The sequence below is a fragment of the Pempheris klunzingeri genome, chromosome 1, assembly GCF_042242105.1.
Source record: "Pempheris klunzingeri isolate RE-2024b chromosome 1, fPemKlu1.hap1, whole genome shotgun sequence".
NCBI lineage: Eukaryota > Metazoa > Chordata > Actinopteri > Acropomatiformes > Pempheridae > Pempheris > Pempheris klunzingeri.
In genome coordinates, this window is record NC_092012.1 from 24,331,059 (window position 1) to 24,346,054 (window position 14,996).

The 14,996-nt window shown below is 45.0% G+C and overlaps 1 protein-coding gene across 1 annotated transcript in view; it reads left to right on the forward strand.

Moving 5' to 3' along the window:
• cd276 (CD276 molecule) overlaps window positions 1–14,996 on the forward strand; it is a 553,579-nt gene that overhangs the window by 412,682 nt on the left and 125,901 nt on the right. Inside the window, exon 6 of the mRNA XM_070829325.1 lies at window positions 1,073–1,114. Coding sequence (XP_070685426.1) covers window positions 1,073–1,114 — 42 coding nt within the window. The remainder of the gene's footprint in view (window positions 1–1,072; window positions 1,115–14,996) is intronic.

Genomic DNA, 14,996 nt, shown 5'->3' on the forward strand with positions numbered 1-14,996 from the left:
TCTAATGATAATGTTTAATGACAACATAATTAATATCACAGTAATATTTGATTTTTATGATATCTCAAAATACAGTAATACAAAGGAAGCAAAACTACAGAATGTGGCATAGGTTAATCTCCATAAACAGATATCTGTATGAGAAAGCAGAATCTGTAGACAAGGGATAAGATTTTGGTATTAGTAGCATTTTGGTTTCCGTTTGCAGTCCATTTGTTGTCTGTGTAGTATTGACAAATCATGTTCAAGTGGACTTTGGTTGCATCCAAAGAGACAGAATGTAATGGGTGAAATGCAATCTCAGAACCCATCAGCCACTGTCTGATGGTGATTTAGCTATTTATTAGCCCATTTTTCTTTATTGGCTTTCAAATGGTTTAAACACTGATGTGCATGGAAGAGGAAGTCTTTCCCGTATATTTCCTGATCCAGATATTCACTGGCTACACTGGAAGCCCCGAAACATTGGCCAATTGTCCAGAGGCTAAATCATCATCAGATTATAGCAGGTTCCAAGATTGGAGTGTGACTAGTCTTGTGCATGTACGCATATATAGGCTGTTTGATTATGGAAACTCATCATGTTCTGCTGCTGTAATAATTTTTATACAAGAACATACAACAATATAAATTAATTAAATTAATGAATGAATGAAACTGTGCTGCCTTGAGATTTAATTTTGTTCAGACACTAAACAGTGGATCTGAATTAATATCAGCCGCTAGGATACTCTGTCTCTGGCTTGGTTTTAGCCTGTATTTGTGTCCGAACATTCACATGCATGCACACTTTGATATGTAATTGATAGCAGTCACTGGGTTGCCTCTCTTACTCAGTGGGTTTTCAGACAGCCAGCAGCTAAAGCCTAACGTGATTATTGTCTCTGTGAAAGGGCTGAATAAGAGGTCAAGGGGGATGTGTATGTCTCTGTGTGTACTCGTGTGTGCGGAATGTGGTGGGGGCACAACTGTGTGGAGCATCATCGACGTAGCTCTCTCACCACTGCATGTCCTTTGAGCTTTGTGTACCTGCCTTTGTACCATTGACAATGGCTCCTCTGTCTTGCCACAGCTGAAGAGGCCAAGGAGCTGGAAGAAGAGGAGTCAAAAACAGGTCAGTCAATCCTAACCTGGTCCAGCCTCAGCCTCTGCATACATCAGAGACCTGCTGTATGTTTTAGCTAGCACTGTTGCATGGGCGCACCTATATTATACAAAGAGCGCTTTTTAATATCATTTCAACATATTTGTGTGTCCCTGGTGTGCCTACAGACCTACAGTTTACCATGTAAACCTATTCTAGTAGGATCCCAATACAAGTATGAAACTTGAAAATGAGCATAAACTGAAGTGACTTTTCTTGGCTTTATGAAGTCTGAAACTAGCTTGATGCCACTTGCAGCTTTAATTTTGGCCGATTGAGCAGCTTCCTTCCCTTGAGAAAGGGTTTGAACCTGCACATCATATATATTCTTACAAGTAACCTGATTCTGCCGTTTGTGCATGATGCATGTTATGATCACTTGAGCCAAGAACTTTACCAACAACCTTAGTGACTTAATTAATAATAATTATTAATTTGGTTAATTACATTAATCACATTCTCCTTTTAAAAGGAGTGATGCCCTCAAGATTAAATCCTGTTTTTCTTTAAATAAATACTGATTATTTCTGATGAATCCAGAAGTGAGTGTAATTTCTGTATGCGTTTGGCATAATTTTGAATACATTCTAAGCCATATACACTATAGCAGTAACTATGAGCTCAAGGTAATGTTACATTCATGACCGCTATTCTGCATGTGTTTATGTGATTATAGCATTCAGTTGTTTATAGCTATAGTTGTTTATTTGTTGAAAAACTTAGAGAGTTGTTAGCGGTTCTGTACAAAATGAATGAGAGATCCAGGCATGGACCAACAGTGGTGGCAGCCGGTTTCTCATCATTATCATGGACTTGTCCTCCAGACGTATTAAAGCAGTGTGAATTCCTGTGTTTTTGGGGAATGGCTTCGGAGGGAGGCTGAAGGGAAGTAGTGGTATTTTTTTTCGGTTGAATAATTTCAAAAACTACCCACTCTTGACAGTTTCTCCAATGTTACAGACCCTGCCTTTAAGCTAGTTAGGGCCCGAGCACCAAGCGGTGCGAGGACCCTATTGAAACTGCGTGGGGGAAAAACGTGCAAGAGAGGAAAACGGGCCAGTACCCAAGAACCAAGAGGTGTACGGACCTCATAGGCCCCGAGCAGGTAGGCCTGGGAAAAATACGTGGAATGAAAAAAACCAGGTGACCAGGGGGCCGAAAACATAGTTGAAACTGAAGGAATTATTAGGGCCCGAGCATCAAGCGGTGCAAGGACCCTATTGTAACTGCGTGGGGGAAAAACGTGCAAGGGAGGAAAACGGGCCAGTACCCAGAAACCAAGAGGTGTACGGACCTCATAGGCCCCGAGCACGTAGGCCTCGAAAAAATGCGCAACATGGCAAAAAACCAGCCAACCAGGGGGCTCGAAACATAGTTGAAACTGTGTGGATTATTATTATTAGGGCCCGAGCACCAAGCGGTGCGAGGACCCTATTGAAACCCGAGGAGGAAAACGAGCAAGGGAGGAAAACGGGCCAGAACCCAAGAACCAAGAGGTGTACGGACCTCACAGGCCCCGAGCAGGTAGGCCTCGAAAAAATACGTCAAATGGCAAAAAACCAGCCAACCAGGGGGCTCGAAACATAGTTGAAACTGTGTGGATTGTTAGGGCCCGAGCACCAAGCGGTGCGAGGACCCTATTGAAACTGCGTGGGGGAAAAACGTGCAAGGGAGGAAAACGGGCCAGTACCCAGAAACCAAGAGGTGTACGGACCTCACAGGCCCCGAGCAGGTAGGCCTCGGAAAAATACGCAACATGGCAAAAAACCAGCCAACCAGGGGGCTCGAAACATAGTTGAAACTGTGTGGATTATTATTAGGGCCCGAGCACCAAGCGGTGCGAGGACCCTATTGAAACTGCGTGGGGGAAAAACGTGCAAGGGAGGAAAACGGGCCAGTACCCAGAAACCAAGAGGTGTACGGACCTCATAGGCCCCGAGCAGGTAGGCCTCGAAAAAATACGCGACATGGCAAAAAACCAGCCAACCAGGGGGCTCGAAACATAGTTGAAACTGTGTGGATTATTATTATTATTATTAGGGCCCGAGCACCAAGCGGTGCGAGGACCCTATTGAAACTGCGTGGGGGAAAACGTGCAAGGGAGGAAAACGGGCCAGTACCCAAGAACAAAGAGGTGTACGGACCTCACAGTCCTCGAGCAGGTAGGCCTGGGAAAAATATGTCAAATGGAAAAAACCAGGTGACCAGGGGGCCGAAAACATAGTTGAAACTGAAGGAATTATTAGGGCCCGAGCACCAAGCGGTGCGAGGACCCTATTGAAACTGCGTGGGGGAAAAACGTGCAAGGGAGGAAAATGGGCCAGTACCCAGAAACCAAGAGGTGTACGGACCTCATAGGCCCCGAGCAGGTAGGCCTCGAAAAAATACGCAACATGGCAAAAAACCAGCCAACCAGGGGGCTCGAAACATAGTTGAAACTGTGTGGATTATTATTATTAGGGCCCGACACCAAGCGGTGCGAGGACCCTATTGAAACTGCGTGGGGGAAAAACGAGCAAGGGAGGAAAACGGGCCAGTACCGAAAAACCAAGAGGTGTACGGACCTCACAGTCCCCGAGCAGGTAGGCCTCGAAAAAATACGCAACATGGCAAAAAACCAGCCAACCAGGGGGCTCGAAACATAGTTGAAACTGTGTGGATTATTATTATTAGGGCCCGAGCACCAAGCGGTGCGAGGACCCTATTGAAACCCGAAGGGGAAAACGAGCAAGGGAGGAAAACGTGCAAGTACCCAAGAACCGAGAGGTGTACGGACCTCACAGGCCCCGAGCAGGTAGGCCTCGAAAAAATATGTCAAATGAAAAAAACCAGGCGACCAGGGGGCCGAAAACATAGTTGAAACTGAAGGAATTATTATTATTATTATTATTATTATTAGGGCCCGAGCACCAAGCGGTGCGAGGACCCTATTGAAACCCGAAGGGGAAAACGAGCAAGGGAGGAAAACGTGCAAGTACCCAAGAACCAAGAGGTGTACGGACCTCACAGTCCCCGAGCAGGTAGGCCTCGAAAAAATACGTCAAATGAAAAAAACCAGGCGACCAGGGGGCCCAAAACATAGTTGAAACTGAAGGAATTATTATTATTATTATTATTATTATTATTAGGGCCCGAGCACCAAGCGGTGCGAGGACCCTATTGAAACTGCGTGGGGGAAAACGTGCAAGGGAGGAAAACGGGCCAGTACCCAAGAACCAAGAGGTGTACGGACCTCACAGTCCTCGAGCAGGTATGCCTCGGAAAAATATGTCAAATGGAAAAAACCAGGTGACCAGGGGGCCGAAAACATAGTTGAAACTGAAGGAATTATTATTATTATTATTATTAGGGCCCGAGCACCAAGCGGTGCGAGGACCCTATTGTAACTGTGTGGGGGAAAACGAGCAAGGGAGGAAAACGTGCAAGTACCCAAGAACCAAGAGGTGTACGGACCTCACAGCCCCCGAGCAGGTAGGCCTCGAAAAAAGACGCGACATGGCAAAAAAACGGCCAACCAGGGGGCTCGGAACATAGTTGAAATTGAAGGAATTATTAGGGCCCGAGCACCAAGCGGTGCGAGGACCCTATTGTAACTGTGTGGGGGAAAACGAGCAAGGGAGGAAAACGTGCAAGTACCCAAGAACCAAGAGGTGTACGGACCCTCGAAAAAAGACGCGACATGGCAAAAAAACGGCCAACCAGGGGGCTCGGAACATAGTTGAAATTGAAGGAATTATTAGGGCCCGAGCACCAAGCGGTGCGAGGACCCTATTGTAACTGTGTGGGGGAAAACGAGCAAGGGAGGAAAACGTGCAAGTACCCAAGAACCAAGAAGTGTACGGACCTCATAGACCCCGAGCAGGTAGGCCTCGAAAAAATACGTCAAATGAAAAAAACCAGGCGACCAGGGGGCCAGAAACATAGTTGAAACTGAAGGAATTATTATTATTATTATTATTTTCCTTGTACCGAAACAAACGCAAATTTGAGGGCCTGAACATGCACGAAGCCCGGAACTGCGTATTATCTACATGTACGAAAGTTGTAGGGTATATGTATCGCTTCAAGACGCACAGAAAAGTCTCTTGGAGGTATGCCTTAAAACCAACAGGAAGTCGGCCATTTTGGATTTTATGGCAAAAAGTAGGGGTCGTAAATGAACGAACTAGTCCGAGGGGGTTGAAGCAATCGACTTCAAACTTGGTCAGCTGGTGGAAACAATATCAAGGATGAAAAGTTATTAAAGGTTTGGTATAATCTTTAACGGTTTGGACGTGGCGAGCTCTCAAAATTTTGTGCCTCGCCGTCAAACAGGAAGTTGTTAATAATTTGACTGTACGTGATCCAATATGCACCAAACTTCACATGTCTGATGAGAGTCCCGCCCCGAACACATCTACATGTCAATATTCATTCTAAATCACAGCGCCACCTGGTGGTGACAGGAAACTTTATGTTTTATGCTATGATGGCTCAAGACCAGTCAGTTGATCGGATCTACTTCAAATTTGGTCAGGAAAGCCTCAAGATGTTGATGTTGGTCTGGAGCGAACACCGTGAGTCTCCGTCAAAAGCTGTTGCCATGGCGACGCAGACACTGTCGAGTGACATTTTTTTTTCGCCATCAGAATTAAAAGTGCTGTAACTCCACTGTACAAGGTCCTATCTTCACCAAATTCATACAGTTTGATGACTGTCCGGCTCTGAAGACATGTACGTGGCCATTTTGAACCATAGTCATAGCGCCACCTACTGGCGGGAGGAGGTACATGTCTTCTTTCTTGGACATCTCTCTCTCAGCAGGTTAACCACAGACACCTCAAATTTGGGCCAAAGATTCTCAAGACGTGGCCGGTGCAAATTTATTAAGGGCTTGAGGTTTCGCCAAACGCTGTCACCATGGCGACGCCTTGTTCGCCATGAAAAACGAATTTAATTTCAAAGCTTACGCATGCGTGCACACTCACCAAATTTGGCATACATGTCAGGAGCCCTAAAATGAATAATCTTATTGGGTTAACAGGTTTGGGTGGGCCAAAATGGCTCTACGGCGCCCCCTAGAAAACTTTGACGAACTAGCCCCCGGGCTACGTTTTACCTACATGTACCAAATTCGGTACACTTATGCGAGACGATAGGACCTACAGAAAAGCCTCTTGGAGCATTGACCTAAACCCAACAGGAAGTCGGCCATTTTGAATTAAGTGTCAAAATTGCTGCGATAAATAGGGGTCGTAAATGAATGAACTAGTCCGAGGGGGTTGAAGCCATCGACTTCAAACTTGGTCAGCTGGTAGAAACAATCTCAAGGATGAAAAGTTATCAAAGGGTTTCTGTAATCTTTAACGGTTTGGGCGTGGCGAGCTCTCAAAATTCGGTGCCTCACCGTCAAACAGGAAGTTGTTAATAACTTGACTGTACGTGATCCAATATGCACTAAACTTCACATGTCTGATGAGAGTCTTGCCCTGAACACGTCTACATATCAATATTCATTCTAAGTCACAGCGCCACCTTGTGGCAACAGAAAGTAACATGAATTAACTGTCAAAATTTCAGCGGTTTATAGGGGTCGTAAATGAGCGAACTACTCCGAGGTGATTGAAGCGATCGACTTCAAACTTGGTCAGCTGGCAGGACAAATATTAAAGATGAAAAGTTCATCAAAAGCTTTATATTATCTTTAACGGTTTGGGCGTGGCGAGCTGTCAAAGTTCTGTGTCTCGCCATGGCACCGAAAGTTCTTCCAAGTTCACTGTAGGTTACCCAGTGTGTTTCACACTTCTCCTGTTTAGTCACAAAAGCCTCAAGACCTTCACAGTGTAGTCAACACTTCATATACTGGAATATAGGACGTCATTAGCGGCCGTTTTCTAGGGTAACGTAGGGGACGCAGGAAGTGACGTGTAAGTCCTTCACGCGCTGTCCAAACTACATGAACGATCTGAGCCGCGTGGAAGGGGCGGAGTCTCTGCACGCCCCGACGCACACAGAGGTGCGAGGGCCCTCCAACGCTGCTTGCAGCTTTAATTATTATTATTTTTCTCCTGCAGAAACAATCGCAAATTTGAGGGCCTGAACATGCACGAAAAGTCAGAAAAAATTTGCACACGCATCAGGCCTGGCGAAAAATTTCGTATTTTATGGGTCTCACAAATGGGCGTGGCAAAATGGCTCTACAGCGCCCCCAAATGCTAAAGCCCCTACCCCCGGAACTGCAATTTATGTACGTGTACGCAATTTGGTGGGTTCATGTATCACTTCAAGACGCACAAAAAAGTAATTTGGACCAATGACCTGAACCCAACAGGAAGTCGGTTATTTTGATTTTATGGCGAAAGGTAGACGTCGTAAATGAACGAACTAGTCCGAGGGGTTTGAAGCCATCAACTTCAAACTTTGTCAGCTGGTAGAAACAATACCAAGGATGAAAAGTTATCAAAGGCTTTCCATAATCTTTAACGGTTTGGGCGTGGCGAGCTGTCAAAATTCAGTCCCTCGCCGTCAAACAGGAAGTTGTTAATAACTTCATTGTACGTGATCCAATATGCACCAAACTTCACATTTCTGATGAGACTCCCGCCCTGAACAAGTCTACATGTCAATATTCATTCTAAGTCACAGCGCCACCTAGTGGTGACAGGAAATGCTAATATTTTACGCTATGATGGCTCAAGACCAGCCAGTTGATCAGATCCACTTCAAATTTGGTCAAGAAAGCCAGAAGATGTTGATGTTGGTCTGGAGCGAACGCCGTGAGTCTCCGTCAAAAGCTGTTGGCGTGGCGACGCACCGACCTTCAATTGAAAATTTTTTTCGCCATCAAAATTTGAACATGTGTGCACACTCACCAAATTTGGCATACACGTCAGGAGGCCTACAATGAATAATGTTATTGGGTTAACAGGCTTGGGTGGGGCAAAATGCCTCTACGGCGCCCCCTACAAAACTTTGATGAACTAGACCCGGGGCTACGTTTTACCTACATCTACCAAATTCGGTATACTTATGCGGGACGATAGGACCTACAAAAAAGCCTCTTGGAGCATTGACCTAAACCCAACAGGAAGACGGCCATTTTGAATTAAGTGTCAAAATTTCAGCCATTTATAGGGGTCGTAAATGAGCGAACTAGTCCGAGGGGGTCGAAGCGATCGACTTCAAACTCGGTCAGCTGGTGGAAACACTATTCAAGATGAAAAGTTATCAAAAGCTTTATATAATCTTTTACGGTTTGGGCGTGGCGTGCTGTCAAAGTTCAGTGTCCCGCCATGGCACCAAAAGTTCTTCTAAGTTGACTGTAGATTCTCCAGTGTGTTTCACACTTCTCATGTTTTCTCTGAAAAGCCTCAAGACCTTCACAGTGTAGTCAACACTTCATATACTGGAATACAGGACATCATTAGTGGCCGTTTTCTAGCGCAACATGGGGGACGCGGGAAGTGACGTGTAACTCCTTCACGCGCTGTCCAAACTACACGCACGTTCTGAGCCGCGTGGAAGGGTCGGAGTCCGGCGGCGGGACGGAGCCGCCGCACCCCCCGACGAGCGCGGAGGTGCGAGGGCCCTCCAACGCTGCTTGCAGCTTTAATTAGGGCCCGAGCACCAAGCGGTGCGAGGACCCTATTGTAACTGTGTGGGGGAAAACGAGCAAGGGAGGAAAACGTGCAAGTACCCAAGAACCAAGAGGTGTACGGACCTCACAGCCCCCGAGCAGGTAGGCCTCGAAAAAAGACGCGACATGGCAAAAAAACGGCCAACCAGGGGGCTCGGAACATAGTTGAAATTGAAGGAATTATTATTATTATTTTTCTCCTGCAGAAACAATCGCAAATTTGAGGGCCTGAACATGCACGAAAAGTCAGGAAAATTTGCACACGCATCAGTCCTGGCGAAAAATTTCGTATTTTATGGGTGTAACAAATGGGCGTGGCAAAGTGGCTCTATAGCGCCCCCAAACGCTAAAGTCCCTACCCCCGGAACTGCAATTTATGTACGTGTACGCAATTTGGTGGGTTCATGTAATACTTCAAGACGCACAAAAAAGTAATTTGGACCAATGACCTACACCCAACAGGAAGTCAGTTATTTTGATTTTATGGCAAAAAGTAGGGGTCGTAAATGAACGAACTAGTCCGAGGGCTTTGAAGCCATCGACTTCAAACTTGGTCAGCTGGTACAAACAATATCAAGGATGAAAAGTTATTAAAGGTTTGATATAATCTTTAACGGTTTGGGCGTGGCGAGCTGTCAAAAATTCTGTGCCTCGCCATCAAACAGGAAGTTGTTAATAACTTGACTGTACGTGATCCAATATGCACCAAACTTCACATGTCTGATGAGAGTCCCGCCCCGAACACATCTACATGTCAATATTCATTTTAAGTCATAGCGCCACCTGGTGCTGACAGGAAACTTTATGTTTTGCGCTATGATGCCTCAAGACCAGCCAGTTGATCGGATCCACTTCAAATTTGGTCAGGAAAGCCTCAAGATGTTGATGTTGGTCTGGAGCGAACGCTGTGACTCTCCGTCAAAAGCTGTTGCCGTGGCGATGCAGACACTGTCGATTGAAATTTTTTTTTCGCCATCAGAATTAAAAGTGCTGTAACTCCACTGTACAAGGTCCTATCTTCACCAAATTCATACAGTTTGATGACTGTCCACCTTTGAAGACATGTACGTGGCCATTTTGAACCATAGTCATAGCGCCACCTACTGGCGGGAGGCCGTACATGTCTTCTTTCTCGGACGTCTCTCTCTCAGCAGGTTAACCACAGGCACCTCAAATTTGAGCCAAACATTCTCAAGATGTGGTCAATGCAAAGTTATGAAGGGCTTGAGGTTTCGCCAAACGCTGTCACCGTGGCGACGCCCTGTTCGCCATGAAATACGAATTTAATTTCCACGCTTACGCATACGTGCAGACTCACCAAATTTAGCATACATGTCAGGAGGCCTAAAATGAATAATCGTATTGGGTTAACAGGTTTGGGTGGTGCAAAATGGCTCTACGGCGCCCCCTACAACATTTTGACGAACTAGCCCCCGGGCTACGTTTTACCTACATCTACCAAATTCGGTATACTTATGCAGGACGATAGGACCTACAAAAACGCCTCTTGGAGCGTTGACCTAAACCCAACAGGAAGTCGGCCATTTTGAATCAAGTGTCAAAATTTCAGCCATTTATAGGGGTCGTAAATGAGCGAACTAGTCCGAGGGGGTTGAAGCGATCGACTTCAAACTCGGTCAGCTGGTAGAAGCAGTATTCACGATGAAAAGTTATCAAAAGCTTTCTATAATCTTTTACGCTTTGCCCGTGGCAAGCTGTCAAAGTTCTGTGTCTCGCCATGGAACCAAAAGCTCTTCCAAGTTCACTGTAGATTCTCCAGTGTGTTTCACACTGCTCATGTTTTGTCAGAGAAGCCTCAAGACCTTCACAGTGTAGTCAACACTTCGTATACAGGAATACAGGACGTCATTAGCGGCCGTTTCATAGCGCAACATAGTGACGTGTAAGTCCTTCACGCGCTGTCCAAACTACATGAACGTTCTGGCTCGTGTGGAAGGGTCGGAGTCCGGCAGCGGGACGGAGCCGCCTCTCGCCCGACGCGCGCGGAGGTGCGAGGGCCCTCCAACGCTGCTTGCAGCTTTAATTATTATTATTATTAGGGCCCGAGCACCAAGCGGTGCGAGGACCCTATTGTAACTGTGTGGGGGAAAACGAGCAAGGGAGGAAAACGGGCCAGTACCCAAGAACCAAGAGGTGTACGGACCTCACAGTCCTCGAGCAGGTAGGCCTGGGAAAAATATGTCAAATGGAAAAAACCAGGTGACCAGGGGGCCGAAAACATAGTTGAAACTGAAGGAATTATTATTATTATTATTATTATTATTAGGGCCCGAGCACCAAGCGGTGCGAGGACCCTATTGAAACTGCGTGGGGGAAAACGTGCAAGGGAGGAAAACGGGCCAGTACCCAAGAACCAAGAGGTGTACGGACCTCACAGTCCTCGAGCAGGTAGGCCTCGGAAAAATATGTCAAATGGAAAAAACCAGGTGACCAGGGGGCCGAAAACATAGTTGAAACTGAAGGAATTATTATTATTAGGGCCCGAGCACCAAGCGGTGCGAGGACCCTATTGAAACTGCGTGGGGGAAAAGGGAGGAAACGTGCAAGTACCCAAGAACCAAGAGGTGTACGGACCTCACAGTCCCCGAGCAGGTAGGCCTCGAAAAAATACGCGACATGGCAAAAAACCAGCCAACCAGGGGGCTCGAAACATAGTTGAAACTGTGTGGATTATTATTATTATTAGGGCCCGAGCACCAAGCGGTGCGAGGACCCTATTGAAACTGCGTGGGGGAAAACGAGCAAGGGAGGAAAACGGGCCAGAACCCAAGACCCAAGAGGTGTACGGACCTCATAGTCCCTGAGCAGGTAGGCCTGGGAAAAATACGTCAAATGAAAAAAACCAGGAGACCAGGGGGCCGAAAACATAGTTGAAATTGAAGGAATTATTATTATTATTATTCTTTTTATTTTTTTACCACAAAACATGCATTTTTGGGGGCCTGAACATGCACGAAAAGTCAGGAAAATTTGCACACGCATCAGGCCTGGCGAAAAATTTCGTATTTAATGGGTCTCACAAATGGGCGTGGCATAATGGCTCTATAGCGCCCCCTAACACTAAAACCCCTACCCCCGGAACTGCAATTTATGTACGTGTACGCAATTTGGTGGGTTCATGTAGCACTTAAAGACGCACAAAAAAGTAATTTGGACCAATGACCTAAACCCAACAGGAAGTCGGCCATTTTGGATTTTATGTTAAAAAGTAGGGTTCGTAAATGAACGAACTAGTTTGAGGGGGTTGAAGCGATCGACTTCAAACTTGGTCAGCTGTTAGAAATAATATCAAGGATGAAAAGTTATTAAAGGTTTGGTATAATCTTTAACGGTTTGGACGTGGCGAGCTGTCAAAAGTTTGTGCCTCGCCGTCAAACAGGAAGTTGTTAATAACTTGACTGTACGTGATCCAATATGCACCAAACTTCACATGTCTGATGAGAGTCCCGCCCCGAACACATCTACATGTCAATATTCATTTTAAGTCATAGCGCCACCTGGTGCTGACAGGAAACTTTATGTTTTGCGCTATGATGCCTCAAGACCAGCCAGTTGATCGGATCCACTTAAAATTTGGTTAGGAAAGCCTCAAGATATTGATGTTGGTCTGGAGCGAACGCCGTGACTCTCCGTCAAAAGCTGTTGCCGTGGCGATGCAGACACTGTCGATTGAATTTTTTTTTTCGCCATCAGAATTAAAAGTGCTGTAACTCCACTGTACAAGGTCCTATCTTCAGCAAATTCATACAGTTTGATGACTGTCCACCTTTGAAGACATGTACGTGGCCATTTTGAACCATAGTCATAGCGCCACCTACTGGCGGGAGGCCGTATATGTCTTCTTTCTCAGACGTCTCTCTCTCAGCAGGTTAACCACAGACACCTCAAATTTGAGCCAAACATTCTCAAGATGTGGTTGATGCAAAGGTATGAAGGGCTTGAGGTTTCGCCAAACGCTGTTGCCGTGGCGACGCCTCGTTCGCCATGAAAAACGAATTTAATTTCCGAGCTTACACATGCGTGCACACTCACCAAATTTGGCATACACGTCAGGAGGCCTACAATGAATAATCTTATTGGGTTAACAGATTTGGATGGGCCAAAATGGCTCTACGGCGCCCCCTACAAAACTTTGACGAACTAGCCCTCGGCCTACGTTTTACCTACATCTACCAAATTCGGTATACTTATGCGGGACGATAGGACCAACAAAAAAGCCTCTTGGAGCGTTGACCTAAACCCAACAGGAAGTCTGCCATTTTGAATTAAGTGTCAAAATTTCAGCCATTTATAGGGGTTGTAAATGAGCGAGCTAGTCCGAGGGGGTTGAAGCGATCGACTTCAAACTCGGTCAGCTGGTAGAAACACTATTCAAGATGAAAAGTTATCAAGGGTTTTATATAATCTTTTACGGTTTGCCTGTGTTGACCTGTCAAAGTTAAAGTTTAGTGTCTTGGCAATTTATAGGGGTTGTAAATGATGTAACTTCTCAGATAGGTTTGAAGGTATTGAGTTCACTAGGTGCATTGGTAGAAACAATATTAACAATGCAGAGTTCTTCAAGGTTTCTACAGAACTTGTACGATTTGGGTGGGCGAGCTGTCAAAGTTCAAAAAGTTGTTGAGTTGTTGTAATTTCAGTCTGGATCATCCAGTGTCATTTTACTCAGAAATGCCTCAAGACCTGAACATTGTAGTCAACACTTTCTTTGCTGGAATATAAGAAAAACTAGCAGTTCTTCTCACGCACAACATAGGGGTTTCAGGAAGGAACATGTTCAGGAAGGTTCATGCACTGGTTGCGTAGAAGTGTTTGCTTCTGGCAATGGGATGAAGCAGTTGTACAAATATGATCTTTAAATTAATATGTTTCCAAATATCATCGTGACAGTACTTTCTTGTAAAGTTGTTATATATGAATTGATTTAACAATGATGTATTTAGTACAAAAACTGTTAGTATCAAATTATTGAATGTAGTTGAATTTTTCCACACAATACATGTGCGTTAATTCTAGTAATTAAAGATAGACAATTGCATACTGATAGATCTATATGCAAAAAATAAAGACTGAGTGAATATAATTTTTAAACATTTTATTTACAACTGAACACCACATTTAAACATTTTTAAAATCCATGTTTTTTTATGCATGACATGATCAATTATTACATGACAATTCATTTAACAAGGTTAGTTACATTAAAAGCTTAAAACAATTCATTTATTATTATTCTTTTTATAAACAATGAATCGCTAATTTGGGGGCCTGAACATGCACGAAAACTCACCAAAATTTGCACAAAATTCAGACATGGCGAAAAATTACGTATTTTAAAGGTTTCGCAAATGTCCGTGGCAAAATGGCTCTGTAGCGCCACCTAAACTCAGCCCCGGAACTGCGTTTTATGTACATGTACGAAATTCGGTGGGTTCATGTATCTATTCAGGACGAACAAAAAAGTCTCTTGGAGCGATGACCTAAACCCAACAGGAAGTCAGCCATATTTGATTTTTCACGCATTTTTGGCGATTTACAGGGGACGTAAATGAACGAACTAGTCCGAGGGGGTTCAAGCGATCGACTTCAAACTTGGTCAGCTGGTAGAGAAGGCATCAACGATGAAAAGTTATCAAAGGTTTGATATAATCTTTAACGGTTTGGGCGTGGCGAGCTGGCAAAGTTCAGTGTCTCGCCATGACTCGCCATCAAACAGGAAATTGTTAATAACTTGACTGTACATGATCCAATCAGCACCAAACTTGACATGTCTGATGAGAGTCCCGCCCTGAACACGTCTACATGTCAATATTCATTCACAGTCATAGCGCCACCTAGTGGCAAGAGGAAGTGCATGTTTTATTCTCGGACGTTTCTCTCTCAGCAGGTTGATCACAGACACCTCAAATTTGATCCAAACATTCCCAAGATGTAGATGATGCAAATTTATGAAGTTCGTGACGTTTCGTCAGACGCTATCACCATGGCAACGCTGTTCGCCATGGAACAGGAAATTGCTGTAACTTCAGTGTACATTATCCAATCTCTTTCAAACTTGTCACGCTTAATAAGAGTCCCGGCCTGAAGACATCTAGATGCCAATTAGTGACCACAGTCATTGCGCCACCTGGTGGAAACAGGAAGTAACACGTCTATGGCAATGATCATTTGATTTGCACGAAATTTTCACAGTGTAGTCAACACTTCATATACTGG